This window comes from Sinocyclocheilus grahami, unplaced genomic scaffold, assembly GCF_001515645.1.
Source record: "Sinocyclocheilus grahami isolate Dianchi unplaced genomic scaffold, SAMN03320097.WGS_v1.1 scaffold1093.1, whole genome shotgun sequence".
Classification (NCBI taxonomy): Eukaryota; Metazoa; Chordata; class Actinopteri; order Cypriniformes; family Cyprinidae; genus Sinocyclocheilus; species Sinocyclocheilus grahami.
This window is the reverse complement of record NW_015506272.1, coordinates 214,839-238,517: the sequence shown is the minus strand read 5'-3', so window position 1 is coordinate 238,517 and position 23,679 is coordinate 214,839. Positions and strand designations below refer to the sequence as shown.

The following is a 23,679-nucleotide window of genomic DNA, read 5'->3' as shown; positions in this document are numbered from 1 at the left end:
AGAATCCTCAACACCTGTGTTTATCAGTGCTTAAATTACATCAATTTCTATCCTACTCTTTTGATGCGCACATGAAGTTTGATCCTATAAGAAAAAAACGGACAATCACTCAACCATGATCTTCATGCTGATATGTCCAAAAGGGGTTTCTTTTGGATAAACTTCTCATGTGATTGTTCTTTAAAATTTAGGAATATGGATTTTTTTCTGTCCTATTTGTTTTCTTGACTTATCTCTGCAATGCCAAGCTTTTATTCATTTTAAAACAAAGGGGAAAAAGTTAATTTTGAGTGAAGATGTCCCTGCAGGGTGCACTGCAGTGGGATGATTGTATAACGCATCTTTCTCAAAAGGCTATTTTCACAGATGTGACACTGAGACAAGACGGCAGGTCCTTGCAGGACAGTAATGTTTCAACAGCTGTACTTCTGAGTTAAGAATGTTTTTGAATACCAAAAGCAATACAGATTGGCTTGCTTATCTTAAAGGGATAAAATGCCAATTTTAGAATCACATTTAAACTAATTTATATAAAATAGGCATAGGTATATACAGTGAAATATTAAAAGCGAATGTTAAAAATGGTTTGATTTAGGGTCTAAGAGTCATGGCACTTCACTTGCAAAAGCTCAGTAATTGTAGGGACATGAGTGATTCATATCTTTATACAACCCTTGTGACAACTGCAGAAAATTGCAGCATTGATTAATGAGAAGACATATTGTGCATATTTGTGTGCACTACTGTTCAAAAGTCTGGTACCATGTTTTTAATGTTATTGAAAGAAGTCTCTGAATGTGCATCAAGGCTGCATTTGTTTGATCAAAAAATTTAGCAAAACAGTAATATTTAATAAATACTGTTAAAATAACTGTTTCTATTGTAATATATTTTGAAATGTGATTTATTTCTGATGGCAAGGCTGACTTTTCAGCATCATTACTTCATTCTTCCACATGACTTTTCAGAAATCATTCTAATCTGTGCAAGAAACATTTTTTAGTATTATCAATGTTAAAAACCATTGTGCTGATTAGGGCCTATTGTGTTAAAAAAAAAAGATAATTGTAACTTTTTATCTCACAATTCTGACTTTTTTTCTCGCCAATCGTGAGATATAAATTAAGTCAGAATTGCGAGATATAAACTTGCAGTTCTGACATTTTTTTTCAGAATTGCGTGATATAGCCTAAACTAGCATATAAAGTTTAAAATATAAAGTTTAATTCAGAATTTTCCCTCGCAACTGTGAGAATAAATGTTACGAAACATCCCCACAAATATTAAACACGTAACATTTATTGGTGGCAGCGGTGGGATCCTCATTTATGAGTATTTAATAATTTAGGGGATGAAAATGGTGAGATACACTGTTACTGGGGTAACCATGTGATCGTGGAGCAGGTGTTTGTTGAAAAACAAAAAAAACACAAAAAATTGAATGGCGGTTGACTTTGAGCTTGCTTATTGTTTAAAGAAGCAATTAGAATGGCTGATTTTGATTTGAATAGTTTTGTTAGTAGTCCGACGATCGAGCAACTGAATAAGTGTAGAAAGGATGATTTGATCCATGTTGCTGAGCATTTCCAAATTAAGGTTAATAGGCAGCAGCTGAAGAGGGAGATTAAGCGCGTTGTGGTGAAGGGACTAGAGGAGCTTGGTGTGCTGGCGTTGGTTGACGGAGTGGAGCAAGATTCGCTCAGTGCTGATGCCCATCCTCTTGTGTTTGGTGAGATAAAAACAATTTTTTTCATTTTTTCATTCAAATATTTTACATTTCTAAAAAAATATATATATATATATCCTATGAATAATTTGAATCATTGCCATTATTATTAAACATTCAGTTCAGCTCTGCATGGATAATGTATTCAAGCTTGGTTTCAAGAATCTGGATTTACATTTATTCATTTAGCAGGTGCTTTTATCTACTGACACATAGACCTGAATCTGGCAGTGGATTCATCGAAAATGGTAATAAAGCCTCTTTCAATTACGCTAACGAGAGACAAACAGGAGTTCTCTAATTGAAACGAGCATCTTTTATTCACCTCTTGGTCTAATAAAGACTAATGGATCTGACAGAAAACTTGTGAGAGGGGAAATAAGAGATAGTGCTGATAGTTAAGTGCAAGGCATGTTGGAAATGTCATTTACTGGTGTAGACAGGGCCGGTTCTAGACATTAGGAGGCCCTAGGCAAAATTTATTTAGGAAAAAAAAATGTTTTTTTTATTTATACAACATTTAAATTTAAATTTTGCATATTTTTACCTATACAGTTCAAATGTTTGCACACATTACTAATTTTAATGTTTTTGAAAGAAGTCTCTCATGCTCATCAAGCATAGATTTATTTGATCAAAAATACAAAAAAAAACAATAATGCTGTGAAATATTATTACAATTTAAAATAATGTTTTTCTATTTTACTATACTTTAAACTTGTCACGGGTTGCTACTGTGAGGAGCACGGAGCGAGGAATGAGAAGACCAGGAGTACAAAGCAGAGGAGTTTAATGCTTTTTTTCAGGGAATCACACATGCACAAGGAGTTGACAAACAATTCCAGACAAGGGAGAACAGAACGGGCTAGAACTAAATAGGGCAGATAACAAGGACAGGTGATGGGGATAACTAATAACAAGGAACATGTGATACTAATAATAGGAAAAGGAACTGGAAGGACCAAATAAGGACAACAGGAACTAAACGGGAACATACACGTGACAAAACTGTGATGCAAAGCTGAATTTTCTATTACTCCAGTCCAGTCAGATCAGTGTCACATGATCCTACATAAATCATTCTAATATGCTGATTTATTATCAATGTTGCAAACAGTGCTTAATGTTTATTTTATAACCTGTGATACTTTTTTCAGGATTTTTTGATTATTAAAAAGATGTTTACAAATAAAAAAGTATAAATCTTAACAATATAATTCTCTTTACTACCACTTTTTTAATCTATTTAACATATCCTTGCTAAATATTACTGATTTGTTCTGTATTTTGGATCAAATAAATGCAGGCTTGATGAGCATAATACATTTATTTTTAAAAAACATTTTTAAAAATTTGAATGGGTCCAAACTTCTGACCAGTACTGTATGTACATATCAATCAAACTTTATCTAATCCCTTTTTTTTGTTTGATAAGATGCTATTGTTGTTGTTATTGCTGTTATTATTATTTTGCTGTTTTATTCATAGTTTCAGAATACCACTTCAGTAGATGAACATAAGTGCTTTTATGATTGTTTTCCTAGCTGGGTATGGGCAGGATTTCCCCATCCCATTTTATCAATATTGACTACAGATATTGTCATATTATTAATATCAATAATATGATAATGTATTGCGTTGTTACCTTAAATATGATATATATACACACAAATCAAGTGGAAGAGAAAGACACGATCGCTACTAAGCAGAAAACAGTTATTTTCTAGTTAGTTGAAACTGAAATTATAAGTGTTATGTTAGAGCAGTAATGTAATCATCAGCAGAATTTAGAAGATACACCTGAGATCCTTTATTTGAAACATTAAAAAAAAATTTTATAGTGTGTTTGCTTTTTAACTTTGAATACAAACTTCTCTGCTTTTACTTTTTTTCTAATGAGCTCCCGTCGCAATGTCATTCATTGTATGCGCAAATTCAAAGCATCGTATAGGGGATGCTACGGTTATGGAGGCCGCTCCTCAAAGCCCGAGGCCCTAGGCAATCGCCTGCTCTGCCTATACCGGCCCTGGGTGTAGATGCCAGGACGTGTTGTTACAAGGAAGATATATGCTGTATACGTCACTATCTCTAAGCAACCATAGCTAATAGAATAGAAACTGAAGTTTTTGGCACATTTTGTGTGAGAATGGTTATTTCAATGATTTGCTTCCTTATAATTGAGTTTTCATTGATGTGTCTAAAAGCAATTGCCTAGAACATATTTTAATTTCTTCAGCATGCCCAGAAACCACAGCAGTGATGAAGCTCCTTTGGAAATATGCATCCCTCTCTGAGATTAGCTGCTCTGCAAAATCAGCTCTCTGGTTCGCATTTGTTAGAGTTGAAATAGGGTCGGTGTCAAACCGATAGAGATTGAATTATGTACCAGGCAAATAGCAATTGAGAGATTAAAATAAATGGTCAGATTGCCAGAATAGCCATTCTAGATTTTCAGGTGCCACTCAGGAGTTTCTCTTGTCAGTTACTCCCCAAAGAACAAGGAGCCTGTTTGCCTGGTAAGCCAAATTATATTTTAGATTCATGCCTGTGTAGTACACCGATATATAACTGCTATAATGGGAAGGCTGTGTTGTAGGAATCACTAAGTATCTGGGTCATGAGGGAGAGGGATGTTAAAGAGAGCTCACTGTAAACTTATTCAAGCTGTTAGCTGTAAATTAGCTATGATTCAGAATTAAAAGAGCAAGTGGTTCTTTTATTACAGCATATTTCTCCCTAGTGTGTGTGTGGCAAAACTTTGAGGAAATGGAGCTCACAAAATAGATGTAATTCCATTAGAGGAGAGCAGCACTCATCTCATGACCCCCTTATGCATGAATCTTAAGAAGATCTTCCTGGTTACAATAGAATTATTATTATTATTAAAAGAGAAAGAACTGGCATCAAATATCAACAAAACATTAATAGGGCTCATTTGGATATTTAAAATTTAAAGGAATAGTTCACTCAAAATTGAACATTTGCTGAAAATGTACTCACCCTCGGGCCATCCAAGATGTAGATGAGTTTGTTTCTTTATTTGAACAGATTTGGAGAAATTTAGCATTGCATCACTTGCTCACCAATGTATCCCATGCAGTGAATGGGTGCTGTCAGAATGTAAATTCAAAAAGCTTAGAAAATGCATGTGGCTTTATGGCCTCCATCTGTGACTTTACAATCCTTTTTGATCACCACTGTCTGGCCTGATACTGGGACAATTTCCCCATTGAGCCGGTGACCCAGAACTGAAGTTGACTGTCTGAAGGGCAAGTTCTGGATGTTGCACAGGGACAAGCTGCCACAATGTTCCTTCAGCCGAGGTTTTACGACATTATGCCATTCATGGGAAAAATATTTCCACTCACTACTACGAATCTACATCCCCTCCAGAAGTCTGAGATCCGCTAGTGAGCGACGCCTCATGGTACCATCACAGAGAGGCTCAAAATCACTTTCCAGATAATTCTCATTCACCATTCCTGGCTGGTGGAAAGATCTTCCCACCCCTATCCGGAATGCTGAATCCCTGACAATTTTCAAGCAACACCTGAAAACTCATCTCTTTCAACGCTACTTGACTTCATCTTAAATAAAATGTATTTATTTATTCCTTGCCTTTCTAGCTTGTACTTATTTGAGCAATGCCTAAAACTTGGTATTACAAGCACTTCTTGTGTCTGTTTGCCTCTTTAAGAAGAATCGCTTTATGTATTTCCCAATTATAAGTCGCGTTGGATAAAAGCGTCTGCAACATGACTAAATGTAAATGTCATGTAGATGTCGGAACTGGGCAGCAATCACAGGGCAGAGAGAGTGATGAGTCATGCTTGTCCTGTTGAAAGGTCGTCTTGACAGCATTTTGAGAGCAGCTAAGGCAGGGGCAAGTATAAAAGTAAAAGCCTGCTGACAAGAAGTCTGGGTGGTACTCTATTCACTAAGATGAGTCAAACTTATGAAGTATCACATAATTTATATACCAGTGTGTCAAGTTTGAAAGAACATTTTGGTTGCTAAATTAAACCTCACCCCTACACTTGTTCGTCGATTTGAAGAAAAGCGATGTAGTTCATTGCAAAATCCCTCCCCCAGGTTTCTGTGCGTTGTGAATGTAAGTGCGCTCTCTGCGCTCCAAACTCAGTCCGTGCGCGCACAGGAGCGCACTGAGCATCTCCGCGGATCAGACGGATCTGTCCGAATCCTACAATTCGCACACAAATTTCCTTTTCTTTGTTAGAGGAGGCTGACAATACAAGGGACTATACAAGTCTTGTTTTTAATCAGTGAGGGGGAGATAGAGAGCACACACAGGGGTTTCAACTGTTGTTGGACATCACATCCTCATCAGTCGCCGTCGTTACCATGCAAGTTCACTTCGCCGGCATCCTGATGTGCGGAGTGTCGGGTGAGTTGTTGTGCTTCACCTTGTGTTTTCCTAATTCATTCATTCAGTCAGAGAAAGCAGTCTGGTTTCGTGACATAGAACTAACTCATTTCAACTTTCACTATTAAGAGTGCTTATCATTTCAAAAATATTTTATATTTTATCTCAAGTTTTTGTCCCATGTGAGAACTGATTAATTTTTCGTTGTTTTTGATACATTGCCAATTATTGTTGGATATTGATTCATTTTATTTTACTATTACCCCTTTTTGCCATGTGCATTTTACTCTTAATGCGATCTACTTTTTCTTTCGGTAATTTTTTAGCGCAATCGGTTCGTCTTGGCAACAGTTAATACGTTTTACCTGGAAGACGTTTTGTACAAAACACCACAGATTTGGTGTAAATCTACAATGATGTGGTGATAATTAGAACACTTATATTTTGTCAATGTATAGCGTCCATTATGGTCGACGATCGAGCCGCTGTTGCTATGGTTACCTCTTTACGCAAAGGCGAGTTCTGTTCGAGAGCATATATTTAGCGCAGCCTATGGAAGCCCGTTTCCGCCACTCATTAAAAAATAAAAAAAGGTTATTGCGACTTTTTATCTCACAATTCTGTGGGAAAAAGTCAGAATTGTGAGATATAAACTTGCAATTGCGAATTATAAAGTCAGAATGGCAAGATATAAACTCACAATTCTGATTTTTTTTCTTAGAATTGCGTGATATAAACTCACAATTGCAAGTTAAAGTCCAATTTTGAAGAGGGGAAAAGATATGTTCTCAGAATTGCGAGTTTATATCTCACAATTCTGACTTTATAACTTGCAATTGTGACTTTATGTCTCGCAATTGCGAGTTTATATCACTCAATTCGGACTTTATTTTTCTCAATTGCGAGTTTATATCACACAATTCGGAGAAAAAAAAGTCTGAATTGCGAGTTTGTATCACGCAACTGTGAGATAAAAAGTCAGAACTGTGAGATAAAAAGTCAGAACTGTGAGATAAAAAGTCAGAACTGTGAGATAAAAAGTCAGAACTGTGAGATAAAAAGTCAGAACTGTGAGATAAAAAGTCGCAATTACCTTTTTTTATTCAGTGGCGGAAACGGGCTTCCATAGCATGTGTAAAGTTAAATCTAACTTTTTGTGGTCAGTGAAACGTTGTTTAAACGCTGTTGAAACACTTATTTAAGCATGTATGAAAGTAATTTTTCAAAAACTTTACGTTTACTTTGATTATGATTTAATTGGCTTAATTCGTACTCTTCTGGTCAGTGTTCCGTAACTGAAGTATATAAATTTGGCTGTTTTGAAGGAGGATGAACGAGGATTATTTATAAAATAGCTACTCTATGTCAAAATTCGCTGTAATCCACATCAAGGCTATATCAAATCCTACAGTGCTGGCTACATACTTAGGCCCCGTCCACACGGAGACGCCTTTAGCTACATTTTGTATCGTATAGGCATTTTAACCACACAGATCCGGTGTAGTGCCGAAATTTGCACCTTGCCAAATTATGCACCCCCTAGTATTGGTAGATTTAGGAGTAGGTGTGGGGGAGGGGTTAGGATTAGGGGTGGGGTTGGGATTAAGCATCAAGTAGCGACTTCAACGAGGGGGTGCATAATCTGGCAGGGGTGCAGTATTCGGCACAACACCGGCGTTTTGGGAGAGTGAAACCGATATTTTTTCTGAATTACAGCGCCACATGCTGGTCTGGCATGTATACTACATCGTTTTGTGTCGGTTTCGTGGTTTCATGTGGACGCAGATATTTCTTGAGACGAGGGGGAAAAAAGATCATATAGGGAAAGCTCTGGCTTCGTGTGGACGTAGCCTTACTGTACATTTTAGGCTGCATGCGCCACAATTCCGCAGACATTTTGTAAATGCACCTGTGATGCTATAAAATACTGTCTAGGTAACTTAAGGTGGGCTAAAACCATATCCTGTTTTCCTTTCTTATACACAGTGTATTCACAAATTTCACTTAGCATTGGTTTTGTGTGTGAAAGTGAGTGTGTCAAGTTTTGCCTACATTGAGGGGACCAGCCAACGGTCACCACTAGGAAAACAGCTGGATAAACATACAAAACAATGTTTAGGTTTAAGGGTATAGGTTTGGGGATAGGAAATATCTTGGATTTAGTAGGTCTATAAAAACAATAGAAGTCAGAAAGTCCCCACTGTGACAGACAAAAACAAATGCATATGTGTGTATTTCAATATCTAGTGCTTTAGTATCATACATTCACAAATAATGAATTCCATTGACTTTATAGTGCTTCTAATAATAACATAGATTAGCTATGTCTTATATTGATTGTTTCTGTCTGTGTTCTCCAATTTGTACTTATGGTTTAAGATTTGTCCTAAGTGGCAGTCAAAAGCAGATAAACTTTATCCGAGATAAACGTCTCGATCCAAGCACCACTCAATACAGCTGAAATGAGAGGCAGGTCCTCCAAGAAAGATATTTATAGATTTTTACTCCTTGGATAACAAATGAATTGAAGGGAGCAAATGGAACAGGATGTATATTTTTTGTGGTTTGCTCATAGATTGCATCATGGCAGTTTTGTTTTATTAGTTTAACTAGAAACCCAGCTTACTCATTTTTTTATGATATCAGGTCGCTTCAAAAAGAGGGGATTTTGCATTTCAAAAATGTTCACTCTGCTTGTGTGTGTTGAGTGTTCCAGTCAGTGTATTAGTGGTGGGAATAATTTTTTAGTGCTAATCTAAAATGCAATTTTTTTGCATCTAAAATGCAGGTTACTCATGAAGTGCTTATTTATTGAACTGTTGTATATAAGCAATATCACTTTCGCAATCATGTTAAAGGGGTCATATGATGTGATTTCAATTTGACAAAACACTTTAGAAAACACATTTGGATGTACAATTATATTTTTTATAACTTGAATTTACAGTATATGTATTTTCTAGTTTAAAATGAGCTCACTATGGAGCCTTGAGTGCATGTGACCTAACATGTGCTAATTACGGTGGCCGAGAGAGCTCAACGCGCTGCAAATGAAAAAAACACATGCAAATAGAAAAAACACCTGCAAATTAAGAAAACATCTTCATCAATTTGACAACACACGTGCTGCAAATTCTCACAACCAAATACAGAAACGCGCGGCAAATTCTCACAACACAAATAAATACAGAAACGCGCTGCAAATTCTCACAACACAAATAAATACAGAAACACACAGCAAATTCTCACAACACAATTAAATACAGAAACGCGCTGCAAATTCTCACAACACAAATAAATACAGAAACCTACTGCAAATATTCACAACACAAACAAAGAAACGCGCTTCCCTTAAACATTTCCGATGTGGTCTGTGCATATTTGCAGCACATTTCTGTTTCTGTTTGTTTGTTTTGTATTTGCAGCGCGTTTCTGTGTTTGTGTTGTGAGAATTTGCAGCACGTTTCTGTATTTGGTTGTGTTGTGAGAATTTAGCACGCTTCTGTATTTGGTTGTGTTGTGCGTTTCTGTATTTGGTTGTGTTGTAAGAATTTGCAGCGCGTGTGTTGTCAAATTGATGAAGATGTTTTCTTAATTTGCTGGTGTTTTTTCTATTTGCATGTGTTTTTTCATTTGCTGCGTGTTGAGCTCTCTCAGCCACCGTAGCTAATGCCTTCTTTACTACTTTGTTACCCAATATGTGAAGCACATGGCTAATAAATTTTAATTTTACTGGTTGAAGGTGATGTTATTTGACATCACTAAAATAAAATTTTGTTGGTTGAACATTAATATTGTATTTTAAATGCAAATTTCTTAGCATCATTTATAAATATCCTATAGAGGGTTAATGCATCTTTGCTGAATATTGTTAAAAAGAAATCATACTGACAACATTTTTGAAATGTGCTGAATATTTTAATATGCATTGGCAGGCAATAAAGGGCTCATATTAGGAGGAATCAAAGATAACTGCAAAAACAACTTGTTTTGCAGTTCACTTGTTCTGAACTGTTCACAACTTTAAGACGTCTGCCAAATATAGGTAAGAGCAAGACGTGTGAAAGTCGGCCCAACCTTGAGCTGTTCTTTGAGGATGTCAATATGCATAGCACTGTTAAAACTAGTCAGCGTCAGAACATATCTTTCCCACTGTTTCAAGTTGCACCTGCCACTTTACATTTCCTTCTGTAGAATCCAAATGTTAGTGGCTGATCTTATTTTAAACAAGCCCCTTGAGCATTACAGAGCATTACTGGTATTCGCGCCATATTTAACGGCCAAAAAAAAGCATGTCTTAAAGCAGGTGATAATTTGCACTGTTCTTGGTAGATTGCACTGGTCATTATGGGAATGATCTGGCTGCATCTGTGTTCTTTAATGTGCACATTGTCAGTAAATGACAAGCAGAATTTTCCCCTCATCAGCGCTTTTATGGAATTGCGCTCTCATGCTAATTTGCCCTGTTTAGTAAATCTGGCCCTAAAGGTTCTTGCACACTGAGTCACAAATTTTCATGTGCATTTTTTCGTATTCATCATCCTAAAAATTCGTCACACACAGAAACCTTTCACACTGAGGCTGATGCATATTAATTAATCTGTTGCAAAATGGAGTCATCGTGCAGTGAGGATGATTTTGTTGTCCTCTCTCTTCTTAAAAAGAGAAAAAGAAAGAGGAAATATTGGGTCCATTCAATCCTGAGATATAGAGAGGAGCAGCGGGATTATCACGGGCGATTCAAAGTTTACTTCAGGATGTCAGTGGCTCAGTTTGATGCTTTGCTAGCGATACTGGAGCCACGTATTAAAAAGAAGACCACCAATTTCTGTGAACTCAGTGTGCAAGGACCTTTACAGTGCTTTGTGCTACAAGACAAAGTGGATCAACTTGTCAGACGCCATTCTGAATTTTGGCGGTGGCTCTGAATTATCAAAATACTTCTCAAAATGCTTGCTATGGATGCAAAAAACCGAACCTGATCCAAATTTTTTATGACAGACGAAAGTTTCGGAGGCAGTGTGTAAACATGATTGACACAACGTGAAGTTGTATTTATTTTTTAACATGCAAAAATGTTGGACTCAGTGTGCAATGACCTTGAGTAGAAAATGGTCATGAAAAACTAAAATATGACTGTTTTTAACTGACATAAAAATATATAAATTCATCAAATGATTCCTGCCACCGCCACTGCCATGTTGAGAAGATGCTGTGTGTTTTGTTGCGAAAGTGAAAATACTTTGTTTGGCCTTCCAAAAGAGGACACAACAAGAAATCATTGGTAAGTTTTATTTACAACGCTGTTCCAGAACAGTTCAACCCAAATATTCAGTTGTGTGCAGTGCATTTTATGGAGGACTGTTTCCTGAATCTGGGAGTGTAGACTACAATGCCGGTTGTTCTGACTCACACACTGTAAGTACGTTTTCATATTTAAAGAATTTGCCACTGATGATTCAAACGCGAGTTTTGGGTAGTGTAGAGTAGTGCTTGTTTTTTGTCATTTCTCTGATCACAAATGCAGACATGGTTTTATGTTTACACGGCGCGATGCAACGCAATGTGTAAAAAGACAGTATAAGTCATTACAATCCGTAATTATGTCCCCACTGGATGCAACAAATGCCTAATTTATAATGGGTTTTAATGTTTTTGTCTCGTCGCTCCGGCCGGGACACGGCATCACAGTATGGTAAGGGGTGTAACATTTCCATCACACGCTTGAGGTATTCGGCCAATCACAACGCACTGGATAGCTGGCCAATCAGAGCACACCTTACTTTTCAGACCGATGAGCTTTGTAAAAATCGACGCGTTTCAGAAAGCCGGGGCATAGAGGAGAAACAATAATGTACAGTATGTTGAAAATAATGTGTTTTTTGAACCTTAAACCACATAAACACATTTCATTACACCAAATACACAAAATTTTATTTTTTAGCAACATCATATGACCCCTTTAAGCAGCAACTGTTGATAATAACATGAATAATAATAAGAAAAAATCTGCATATTAGAATGATTTCTGAAGGGTCATGTGACACTAAAAACTGGAGTAATGGTTGCTACCAACCTTAAACTTTAGAACAGTGTACTTTTAGAAACAAACGTTTGGATAGTTTTATGTTTGTAAAACATCCCATGTGAGGTTTCAGCATAATGAACTTAAAAGATCCTAAAAGAACCATAAAAGTAGTCCATATGACTTGTGAATTATTTTTCAAAAGTCTTTTTTAAGCCATACAGAATTTTTGTGTGTAGTAAAGACTAATAAGAAGTCATTTGTTTCAGTATTTGCTGAAAAAATTTAGGTGCACTTTTTCTTTAATTCACTTTCTCAGTAGCCTTTGGCACACAAGTCTTGCAGCACTATAGAGCAGTGATCTGCAGCTTAATAAAGAAATGATGGAATGAAGCAGGGGCATTTGTCACGTACATGAACATCCGCTGACTAACACAACTGTGTCATAATTTGTCTGAACCTCAGTATGTGGAACGGTTTACGTGTCAAGGCTTTTCTCAGGCACATTAATTACAGTTATCTTTCTCATCTTGCATTTTTCAAAGCTGCCATTTCATGGTTCTCAGCTTTTTTCTGTTGGCCCTATTGAAAAAACCCTGTCAAACTTAGAAACCCATCAAGAGAGAGAAAGTAGAGGGACACTTTGGTTTGAAATTGGCTCAGATTGAGGGAGGGCTTGCCGAATTTAATTTGGATTTTCAATATGTATTATTATTTCTTTCTTCTTTTTTTTTTTACACAACCTCTCGATTTAGCATACGTTAGCCAGTTGACACATGATTGAGGTGAAGTTCGTTAGTATCAATCGTCATGGCAGAGTCAGGGAAGAGTACAGCAAAGCGTAAATACGAAGATGAGCACAGAACATTTTTATCTGAATGGCAGGATTTATATTTTTTTGTTGAAAGAAATGGAAAGCCATTCTGCTTGATATGCCAGACTTCGTTGTCGCATTTTAAGGTTTCAAATCTTGAGCGCCATTTCACCTCACTCCATTCTACCGTAGACCGGGAATTTCCCAAAGGCAGTGAACTTCGCAAGCACAAGGTAAAGACACTGAAATGTCAGTCAGAAAAGCAAACTCAGCTTTTCCGAAAATTTACCAAGCATTCAGAGAAGGTCACATTATACTTTGTCCCAAAAATGAAAATTTGAAACGTTCAGTAAAGGACCTTCAACTGTCACGGCACACTGTTGAACAGAGAATATCGGACATTGACAATTCAGTAGAAACACATTTATTATCAGATCTTCAGAAGTGCCGGTATTTCAGCATTGCGTTGGATGAATCTTGCGATGTTCAAGACAAGCCACAATTGGCAATAATCTTTTGCGCACAAAAAGTATTCTCGTAGTTTCATAAAATTACGGTTGAACCCCTGATGTCACATGGATTGTTTTTCAGATCTCCTTGCTACGTTTCTGGACTTGAGAACATTTCAGTTGTATTGCTGTCTATGCAGGGTCAGACAGCTCTCAGATTCCATCAAAAATATCTTAATTTGTGTTCTGAAGATGAACGAAGGTCTTACGGGTTTGAAACGACATGAGGGTGAGTAATTAATGACAGAATTTTCATTTTTGGGTGAACTAACCCTTTAATGTTACACAGGGAGGAGATATTATCTCAGCACTGAATATTCCTTGTCATTTTAAATTTCTGTTGCAGGGCTTGAAAAGACAGCAATGACGCATAGAGAATGCAGTGCAGTGATGCTTAGATAAAAACACCTCCATAGTTTTTGTATGTTTTGCAAAATCTTAAGCACCGTCATTACAGTTGTTTACATGCTGTCAGTGATCATTTGTCAGAGGGTAACATGTTATCACCAGAAAGCCACAAAATTGCTCACTTGTTCACTTATTAAGGATGACAATATCACAAATCAGTCATGTTGAGTTGTTAAAAGTCAGTAAATACAGTGAACTGTATTAATGGTGAAAAGCCTTTCTTTGGAAATAACCTCTGTATAAATTGGGGATCATTATGTTTGATGGGCTAAGCTTTAGGTCAACAATAGAGTAATAAAACTGTACTGTGTCAGGATTATGGACCTCTTTTGTTGTGTTTTCCCTCCCCATGTGCGCCATGTCCCAGTTTTTCCCTTGTTTGATTGTGTTCATGTGATTCAGGTGTGTTGTGTTAATTGTCCTTAACTTAATTGCATGTTGACAGTCTGTGCGTTCTGTCTTTGTTGGGTCTACATTGTGATGTACATGTGTCTTCTCCTGTTCCTGGTTTGGATTACCCCTTGTGAGGATTCATTAAAGACTGTTTATTCTAATCTATCGTTCACTCCGACACAGTGCGTGACATACTGTCCTTGTGCATATAAAATCAATGCAGAGGTCAAAGGTTCAGATGGGTTTCCTCTCTTTTCATGTAAGCAAAGATTTACTAATGGCTGCCTCAGTGCTGCTCAATATAACCAAGAGTGTGAGCTCCTGTAATTGTGACATAAGGCTATTTGGGGGGAAAAAATGACCTGTCAGAGCCTTGCTGGGACACGAATAGCAACATTACCTATCAATGATGGATTTAAACTCATTGGAATGCTGTTCACTCGTGTTGTGTGCAGTATAGTGTTAAAGGAGAACCTGAATTCATCCGGTGGTAGTGGAGAAAAATATTGTGAGTTGTAAGGGTTTACTAAGGGTTACTAAGGGTTTACTTTTTTCGTAGTACTTTGCCCACAAATGAAAGGACCTGAAATGTTCTCTTAAAGCAATCGTTTACCAAAAATTGATACCTTATATATATTTATTATCTGTCATAATGTTCCAAATCATTCCATATCTTTTCAAATACTTTCCCTTTTGAGCTATTCAGAGAAAAATAACAGCATGCATGAAGGTGAAGGTGAGAAATTTGTGAACTGTCCCTTTATTATTCTAATAGGAAGTGCATTTAAGTTCCTTGACTTTCATTGACAGGAAAACATAGCAAACCAAATACATGTTTATTTTTTGTTGCAGAATGCATGACTAAACCTTAATTGAAGGCAGATGATTTTGCTAGGGTGTCTAGATAAGACTGAAATGTTTACAGACACAATATCCTTTTGTAGCCTGTTTGCAATCAAGATAATGAATAAGAACAATAATTAATTGAGAATATTAATTGAGATGCCAGTCAAGAATTTATTCCATTTGAATATGGCCTACTTTTTTGAATTACTAACGATATTTAAATATATCTGTAGGTTTTTTTTTTTTTTTTTTTTTTCCCTGTGAATTGCTGTCATTATTTCTTTAGGATGCCAGGTGCCTTCATTGTTTATGAATGTTTGAATGGTATCCATTTTTCCCATAATAGTTTATGAAAGTCATCAGCCCTGCCATTTTGGCATTTCAGTTTAAATGAGAAATTACTTTACTATGAACATCCCTAGATTTAAATTGTGGTATGATGTAAATAAATAAAAACATCTGTTGTTGTTGTTGTTGTTATATCATATACATACATACACACACACACACACACACACACAGTATAAAAAAGTCATCTAAAATAGAGCTGAAGTAAGTATCGGCTCCCTGACATTGTTCACCTTCTTGGAAAAGTTTATTTACTGCAAAGACTGTTTGAGGTCTTTGTAGTACAGCTTAGATGTTTAATTAACATTTGCATTTCACCCATGCATAATCAATTACCTGCATGAAACGAAAAGAACGCCACAGAAAATTGATGGATAATGAGCTATGCAAGCAAGTGTTGATGTTTCAGCATCACAGAAGTCATTTCCTTTATCCTAAACACTAAGTAAAATGAAATATGTTTGTCATTAATGACCCCAGAAGACATTCTCTCGGTTAAACTTGGCTGAAGTTAATATTCAAATGGAACAGAAAGAGCACTGCTGAGTTAGAATTACTGAGCTGAATCATTTTTAGAAATTCAGTTTTCTTTGTCAGGCTGATTTCAATTTTAGTAACATACTAAGAACATACTTTATACTTTTATTATAGAAGAGCTTTTATAAGACAACATCTCTATTTCTGTCAGGACCACTATCGTCAAAGATGATTGACAATTAGCATACAGTTTGGATTGGCGGTATGGTTCCGTTCTGGGCAAGAACTCCCTGCGCATCCATGCAGCCTAGCATGGATGAGAGCAGGGAGAGCAGCGATAATCCCCCCCAGGGTAAAAAGAACAGAACCAACATAAATGTATTGCAGATATTGTTAAAGTTCAATAATGTTATGCACACATTTTAGAATTAGTCTGATTCAAAGGAGAATCAGAAGGCTAAATCCTGACTGACAGAGGAGGAGTTGGGGATGGAGGAGGGTAATTAGCTATCGAGCAATGCGAAAACTGCTGATACTACTGCGGGATCTTATATATGAATGCTTAGATACGTGTCGTATTCCCATAGGTTGATGGGGATCAGCTGAGAGTCAGCTGATGCGAGCTTGACTAACGTGACCTGCCAGAACTAACGCTACGCTTGACAATTGTCCCTACAATCTTGTGACTTTTAAGAATTAAAGTCCAGTTAAATCACACTGGTCACTAATTTATCAGCTAATAATTAACAACTGTGGGTTTAAATCTTTGAAGAATACTGTCATTTTACTTTTGAAGCATCATGAACATTTCAATCACTTGGTGGAAATGACAGTTTATTGTTATTTTAAAAATATCTAGAATAAAATAATGGACAAATTTGTCCTGCAAATGCTAATTTATACAGTAGATTGCATTTTGCATATCTTCAAAATATAAGAGAATACTGTCATTTTACTTTTGAAGCATCATGAACATTTCAATCACTTGGTGGAAATGACAGTTTATTGTTATTTTAAAAATATCTAGAATAAAATAATGGACAAATTTGTCCTGCAAATGCTAATTTATACAGTAGATTGCATTTTGCATATCTTCAAAATATTTTTATTTATTTTTAATTTGAAAACAAAGATACAGCTTGATCTTGATTGTGGTGAAAATTATCAAATGTAGGGGAACTGTGAGACAGCTGTATGTTTTTAAACAATAAATATTGAAAAGGTTAATGTTTTGTTTGAATAAATATTGAAATGATTAGGTTTATTTGTTTCAATTATTTGATACATTTCTACACATTAGACATTTAAAAAGTAGCAATAATGAAGACAGGTTAAAAAGTTTCCAAATTTTCCAAATGTGACCTTCCCATGAAACAGAATGTTTTAGTTTTTAATTAAAGTGCTCATAATTAAAGAAACAACCTTATACTTTGCAGAAAATCTGATGCATTTTCCTGGGTTTGCACCAGGTTTTGTTTTTGCTAAACTTTTAATGCCCAGCACTGAATGGGCCTCATTTACGAAACGTATTATGTATTATGCAACTTCCCATGAGAGAATGAGTGGAGGCACATTTGTTAAAATAAAGACCCTGCAAAATGGTTCTTAGCCATTTGAATTTCTCATTGTGGGCTTTGCTGTGCCATCAGTGTGTTCTCTGTCACACCTGTGAACATTTGTGCCACAGCAAACGGCTTTGTTAGCAATGACAAGCAGCATGTGTTTGATTCAGTAACCTTTTACTTCATGTTGTTTTTCTTCTAGGAGACAATAATGGTTGGCCTCATCTCTTCGATAACTATTTTGGCATCCCCAGTAATAACCTTGGAACCAAGTCAAATGCCTGCTGTGAGTATGCTTTCATTTTTATGTTTCTGCAAAAATTCAGAGAATTTGAACCTCGTAGAGAATATCTTAAGGGCATATTTTACATGAATCTTTTAGAAACACAGTATGTGTTCATTTGGCAGCTGTACATTGTACTGTGTCATTCCACAGCTGAAACAACAGTGAGAGATGGACAGTTAGAATAATACATGCACAAGACTTTTTCAGTCTGACATAATTATTGCTATTCACAAAATAACCGAGTCCTGAGATTTTGGCATGTGTGGCCTTTTTATTATCAAAGTAATGATAACTTTTTGATGTTCAAAATCTGTAAGAATTTAAGGGCCAGATTTATTAACAGCTTGCATCAGCACAAAACCTATTTGTCGTTAAAATAGTACTGTCAGGATTCACTAAAGACGCGCAGTGAAGAATTAGCGCTGAAAAGGCATGGACAGTTATTTTTGCGCCTGACCTTATTGAATATGCATTTGTAGAAATTTCCCTTTCAGACGCAAAATTTATAGGAGGAGAGTATTAAAATGAATCACGCAACGTGATTTACTAACATTTGTGCTCATCAAATTACTGGTATTTGCGCCAATATTAAACATCTTAAAAATGAAATATCTCCCTTTGGAGTGGACTTTGAGATTTGTAACTTTCTAGATCTTTTTTATGCACAGACATACACACTACACACTGACTAAAATTAAAAAAGTGAAAAAGCATAATAGGACCCCTTTAAAGCAGGTGGTAATTTGCGCTGCTCTTGGTAGATTGCGCTGGTCATTATGGAAATTATCTGGCTGCTGTTTTTTAATGTGCACATTGTCAGTAAATAAGCCACATAATTTTCCCCAACCATCTGCGCTTTTATGGAATTGCGCTTTAACACTAATTTGCCCTGTTTAGTAAATCTGGCCCTATTACTTCTATTTAGCAAGGACACATTAAATAGACCAAAAGCTGTTTTTAGCATTGATAATATGAAATGTTTTTTAACATTAAATCAGCATATTAGAATTATTTCTGAATGATTATGTGACACCGATGACTGGAGTAATGATATTAATGATACATTTTTAAAATATATTAAAACAGAACACTGATCCTTTATAATAACATTTCACACTATTACTGTTTTTACTGTATTTTTAAGCTGTACCTTTTTTCTGAAAAAACCCAAGCAGTTCAACACCAGAAAGCGATTTCTGAGAAACGCTGTTGTAAGTGGATCGGACTGAGCACCAAAACACACTTCAGCCAATCACCAGTAAGGGGCGTGTCCGCTCATGATTGGGGAGTTGCCTGTGTTGGACAGCATGTTCTAAATTTGGGGGCAGATCTATCAAGATAGAGGTGTGATCTTTTTGGGTAGGGAAGTGTTTGGTTTGGTGATCTTAAATATCAACACAGTTTCTCTGAAATCACTTACTGCACATTTAATAAACAGCCAGTGGTCCTGAAATGTAAGTGTACAATGTATACATGTGGTGTGCTGCATGTGTATAATCAAAAAATACTGTCAAAAACACCTCTAATTTAACATAGCCGTGATGTTTGTATGCTTACTGAATTATTTCAATTTAGATCATTTTAAACAAGTAACTGACAGTTGATTGTCATGAATTCACTTCATGATATTGAACACGTTGTCTTCGTTGAGGAGTCTTTTCTTTTCTTTGATATTCTGTTATCTGACTGACACACTCTGACAAGCAACATTTTGCTGTCAGATGCTGTCAGTAGAGCTGTATTTACGAACTGACCACTTCAGAGCAAACAAAACCACCTGATCATTCCCAGACATCACATTATAAATCCCTATAGTGTTTTATGTGATTACAGCTTTTCCAGTCAGCAGTATTTACATGTGTTTGGAGATTTTAAGACGTGTGCGTCTGATGATTATTGGAGTCATGTGTAATGCTCTGTTTATCCCAAAAAGTGATTGGACTGACAGGTTAATGACTCAGCACAGGTGGCAGCTGTCTATATATTGCTCATTTTCTCTTACATGCAAACAAAAAATTATGTTCCTTTTTTTCATTCATAAAAGGCTGTTTGATCGTTTCAAAGTTGTATTACTCTGAGTCTTGGGCAGGAACTGAAAGAAGATTAGGGCAACCACTCATAAGTCTTAGACAGCTCATATCTTGAGTCTTATATGGTTTACTGTTGGAGGTTATAGGCAGTATTGATCACAGACACATGTTCAGATGGAGCCTGGGTGTGTGAAAAATCAGTGTGATATTGCAAAGTCACTGTCCAATAAACAAACATGACACTGAACAATATGTGTCTAACCATTTCTGCTGTGACTTTTAACCAGTTGATCTCAAGGTGATTTTTAATGGATGTCAATCAGTTCCTCTCAAGTTCACACAGCTGTCCTATCAGAGGACCCACAACTGGAGTTCATTACATTATGAACATGATCCACTCACGTTTTACATCGAAAAAGTGTCCAAGCACTCATTTTGTTTCAGTTATGAACCATATATGTATCCTTTTAAATACAATGGAACATTAAATGTGTATTGTTGTATAATTTAAAATAAATCAAACTTCTTTTTGTAAAATTTTTTGCTTGAAAAGTGTTCTTAAACTATTGTTCTTTTAAATTAATGTCATTTAATGGTAAAATACAATGACATTTATTCACAAAAATCTAGACAATTTTTGTGTGCCACATAAGAAAATATGAGTACCAAAACGAATGTTTTCTAACTATATGAATGAACATTAACTAATAATATGTTGGCATTATATATGTAATGGTAAAAATGTTTTGTATTGAAATTATTCTACCATTTAAGCATTCCTGGTTTCAGCATGAACTTATATGGAAGCCCATTTCTGCCAAGTAAGAAAAGAAAATCATGCCAATACTCAAACTCATTACATTAAAAAAAATATGAGATAAAGTAAAAAAAAATGAGATTATGAGTCTAAATTATAACATTAAGACTTGATTATGACATAAAAAGAGACTGATTCAAAATAATAATTATGATTATGACTTCATCTAATAATTTAGATCTTTATGTCAAATTTTTATCTCATAGTAATGACTTTTTATTGCATGATTGTGAGTTAGTGCATTGTAATTTTGATTTATGTCATAATTATGACTTTTTATGTCATTATGACTTATCAAAGTGTGGTGGAAATGAGGTTACAATAATTTACACTTCACTGGTCAGAAATAATTTTCATTCACTAATATTGTCCTCCAGTGAGCTTAGGTCATTTACATAACTAAACAGCTTAAGGTTTCAATTATAGTCGATGTGATGGAAACATGCCCTACATGTGTCCCAGCACATGGACCATTGTTAATTAATGAATTACATTAGGCACTATGCAAGCTGCACTAAAACGGTCCGAATGACCAATTAAAATCCAGCCCATGTTGGCAGTGATGACTTTGCTGTTTTCATCCCCTCATTACCAGCAAATTTAGCTCTGAAAGCACAAGCTGATTGGTCTGAAGAGAGTGTGAGCTTTATTATAGCACCATCTCTGCTTTGCCTGCATCTCTTCTCTCCTCTTCTCCCCAAATTAGTCACCGCGGGCCATCCTGGTGAATGCCGGAGTTCGATTTATTTTTCTTGCTGTTGCCTCCCTGCATCTTTTGTTCTGTCTTTGTGCTTTCACATCCTTCCCCAATGTTTGATACAGATAAGACTCTGTTGGAACAATGTGTTGGGCCACAGATGGTCTGTCGGAGGCATTTACTTTCCCTGGATTTGAGGGCAACCGTTTGCTCTGTTTAACTGTGATAAAGAGTTGGTGTATCTCGTGTTGCTTAATTCTGTCTGGCAGACTGTATTGAACTATCCAACTGCTGACACCATCAGATTACACAAATTCCTTTTCAGTTTTCACGTAAATACACTTTTAATTCAAAATCCGTTGTTTCTTATTTGAATAAACTGCTCACAGTATGTATGAATGACAAACAATTACAGTATATAGTAAATAAAAAAAATTTATATAGGGGAAATTTCATATTTTAAACAATCAATTAAAAAACAACATAAAAATGACCCCCTGTCCCCCTGTCTGCCATTGGTCGAACAAACAGATAGTCCCACCTCAAATTCATGCAACTGGTTGGACTTTTTGGAGTAATGAACCTACCAATGGCTTAAGCTTAGAGAAAGCATTTAACATTGAATTATACACTTGCCCTTTAAAGATTTGATTTCTTGTGAGAGCTCAAATGATTCTAATTAGGAAATCTTAGTGGAACTTATCCTTAACCCAATCTGACTTAGACCACTTTGCAGAAATAATTGCTTATTAGTTCAGCATGACTGTTCACATATTAAGTATTACCACAGATCAAACTGTAATACAAACATACTTTTTGAACACCAAGTTGTATATCTAAAATGTTGTCTCGTTTGTCTCCCATTTTATCTTAACCTTTCTGTAACGCAGTGCTTGGGACCATCCCAGCTGAGTGCCAGTGCAGGGACCTGGAGCTTGACTGTGATGGTGCTCACTTTAAAGACGTCCCCACAGTATCCATTAATGTCACCATGATGTGAGTTTCATGGCTTGTGTGTGGAGTGTGCCTGCAGTTTGTTGAGTTTGTGTGACTCCTCGGATTTGCATGAGATTCCAAGGCCCTGCAGCAAACTGACAAGTTTGCTTTACTCTAAATGTTGAATATGTACACTCTCCAAAATCTGTCATTGTGGCGATACCCTTTCTAAAAGGCACTAATACAGTTTTGGTACTAATATGTACAGTTAGGTCCATATATATTTGGACACAGGCACATTTTGTATAATTTTAGCTGCTGGCCAAAACATATTTAAGTTACAGTTATATAATGGACCATAATTATGGACTTAAAGTGCACACTCTGAGCTTTAATTTGAGGGTATTCACATAAAGATTGGAGAAAAGGTTAAGGAATTACAGCTCTTTAATATGCACCTCCCCCCTTTTTCAAAGGACCATAAGTAATTGGACAGTTGACTCAAACGCCATTTCATGGACAGATGTGGGCTATTCCTTCGTTAGTTCTACATCAATTAAGCAGGTAGAAGGTCTGGAGTTGATTCTAAGTGTACCATTTGCATTTGGAAGCTGTTGCTCTGAACCCACGTCATGTGGTCAAAGGATGTCTCCATACAAGTGAAACAGACAATTGTTAGGCTTCAGAAACAAAACAAATCCATCAGAGAGATAGCAGGAACATTCGGAGCGGTCAAATCAACAGTTTGGTACATTCTGAGAAAAAAAATGCACTGGTGAGCGCAGCAACATAAAAAGGCCTGGATGTCCACGGAGGACAACAGTGGTGGATGATCGGTGGATCCCTTTCACAATCTCAACCCTGATTGAGCATGCATTTCACTAGCTGAAGACAAAACTAAAGGCAGGCCCACAAACAAACAACAAATGAAGTCAGCTGCAGTAAAGGCCTGGCAAAGCATCGCAAAGGAGGAAACCCAGTCTCTGGTGATGTTCATGAGTTCCAGACTTAAGGCAGTCATTGCCTGCAAAGGATTCTCAACAAAATATGACATTTTATTTATGATTATTTTTATTTGTCCAACTACATTTGAGCCCCTGAACATGTGGGGACTGTGTATAAAAATGGTTTTGTTCTACCCTTTGAATTAAAACTTAAAGTCTGCACTTCAATTTCATCTTGATTGTTTCATTCTATATATTATATGATATATTATAGAGCCCGCTCCAGTCCGGGAGCTCACACCGGGAGCTCACAGAGCCCGCTCCAGTCCGGGAGCTCACAGAGCCCGCTCCAGTCCAGGAGCTCACAGAGCCCGCTCCAGTCCGTGAGCTCCAGGCCGGGAGCTCCAGTCCGGGAGCTCACAGAGCCCGCTCCAGTCCGGGACCTCACAGAGCCCACTCTAGAGCCCGCTCCAGTCG

General features: G+C 36.5%; 1 protein-coding gene across 1 annotated transcript in view; it reads left to right on the top strand.

Annotated features, from left to right (window-relative positions):
• The first annotated feature begins 1,488 nt into the window (after positions 1 to 1,488).
• The window catches only part of LOC107566695 (relaxin receptor 1-like), a 43,707-nt gene continuing 21,516 nt past the window's right edge, over positions 1,489 to 23,679 (top strand). The window contains exons 1-3 of the mRNA XM_016252214.1: positions 1,489 to 1,729; positions 17,695 to 17,778; positions 22,213 to 22,318. Coding sequence (XP_016107700.1) covers positions 1,489 to 1,729; positions 17,695 to 17,778; positions 22,213 to 22,318 — 431 coding nt within the window. The remainder of the gene's footprint in view (positions 1,730 to 17,694; positions 17,779 to 22,212; positions 22,319 to 23,679) is intronic.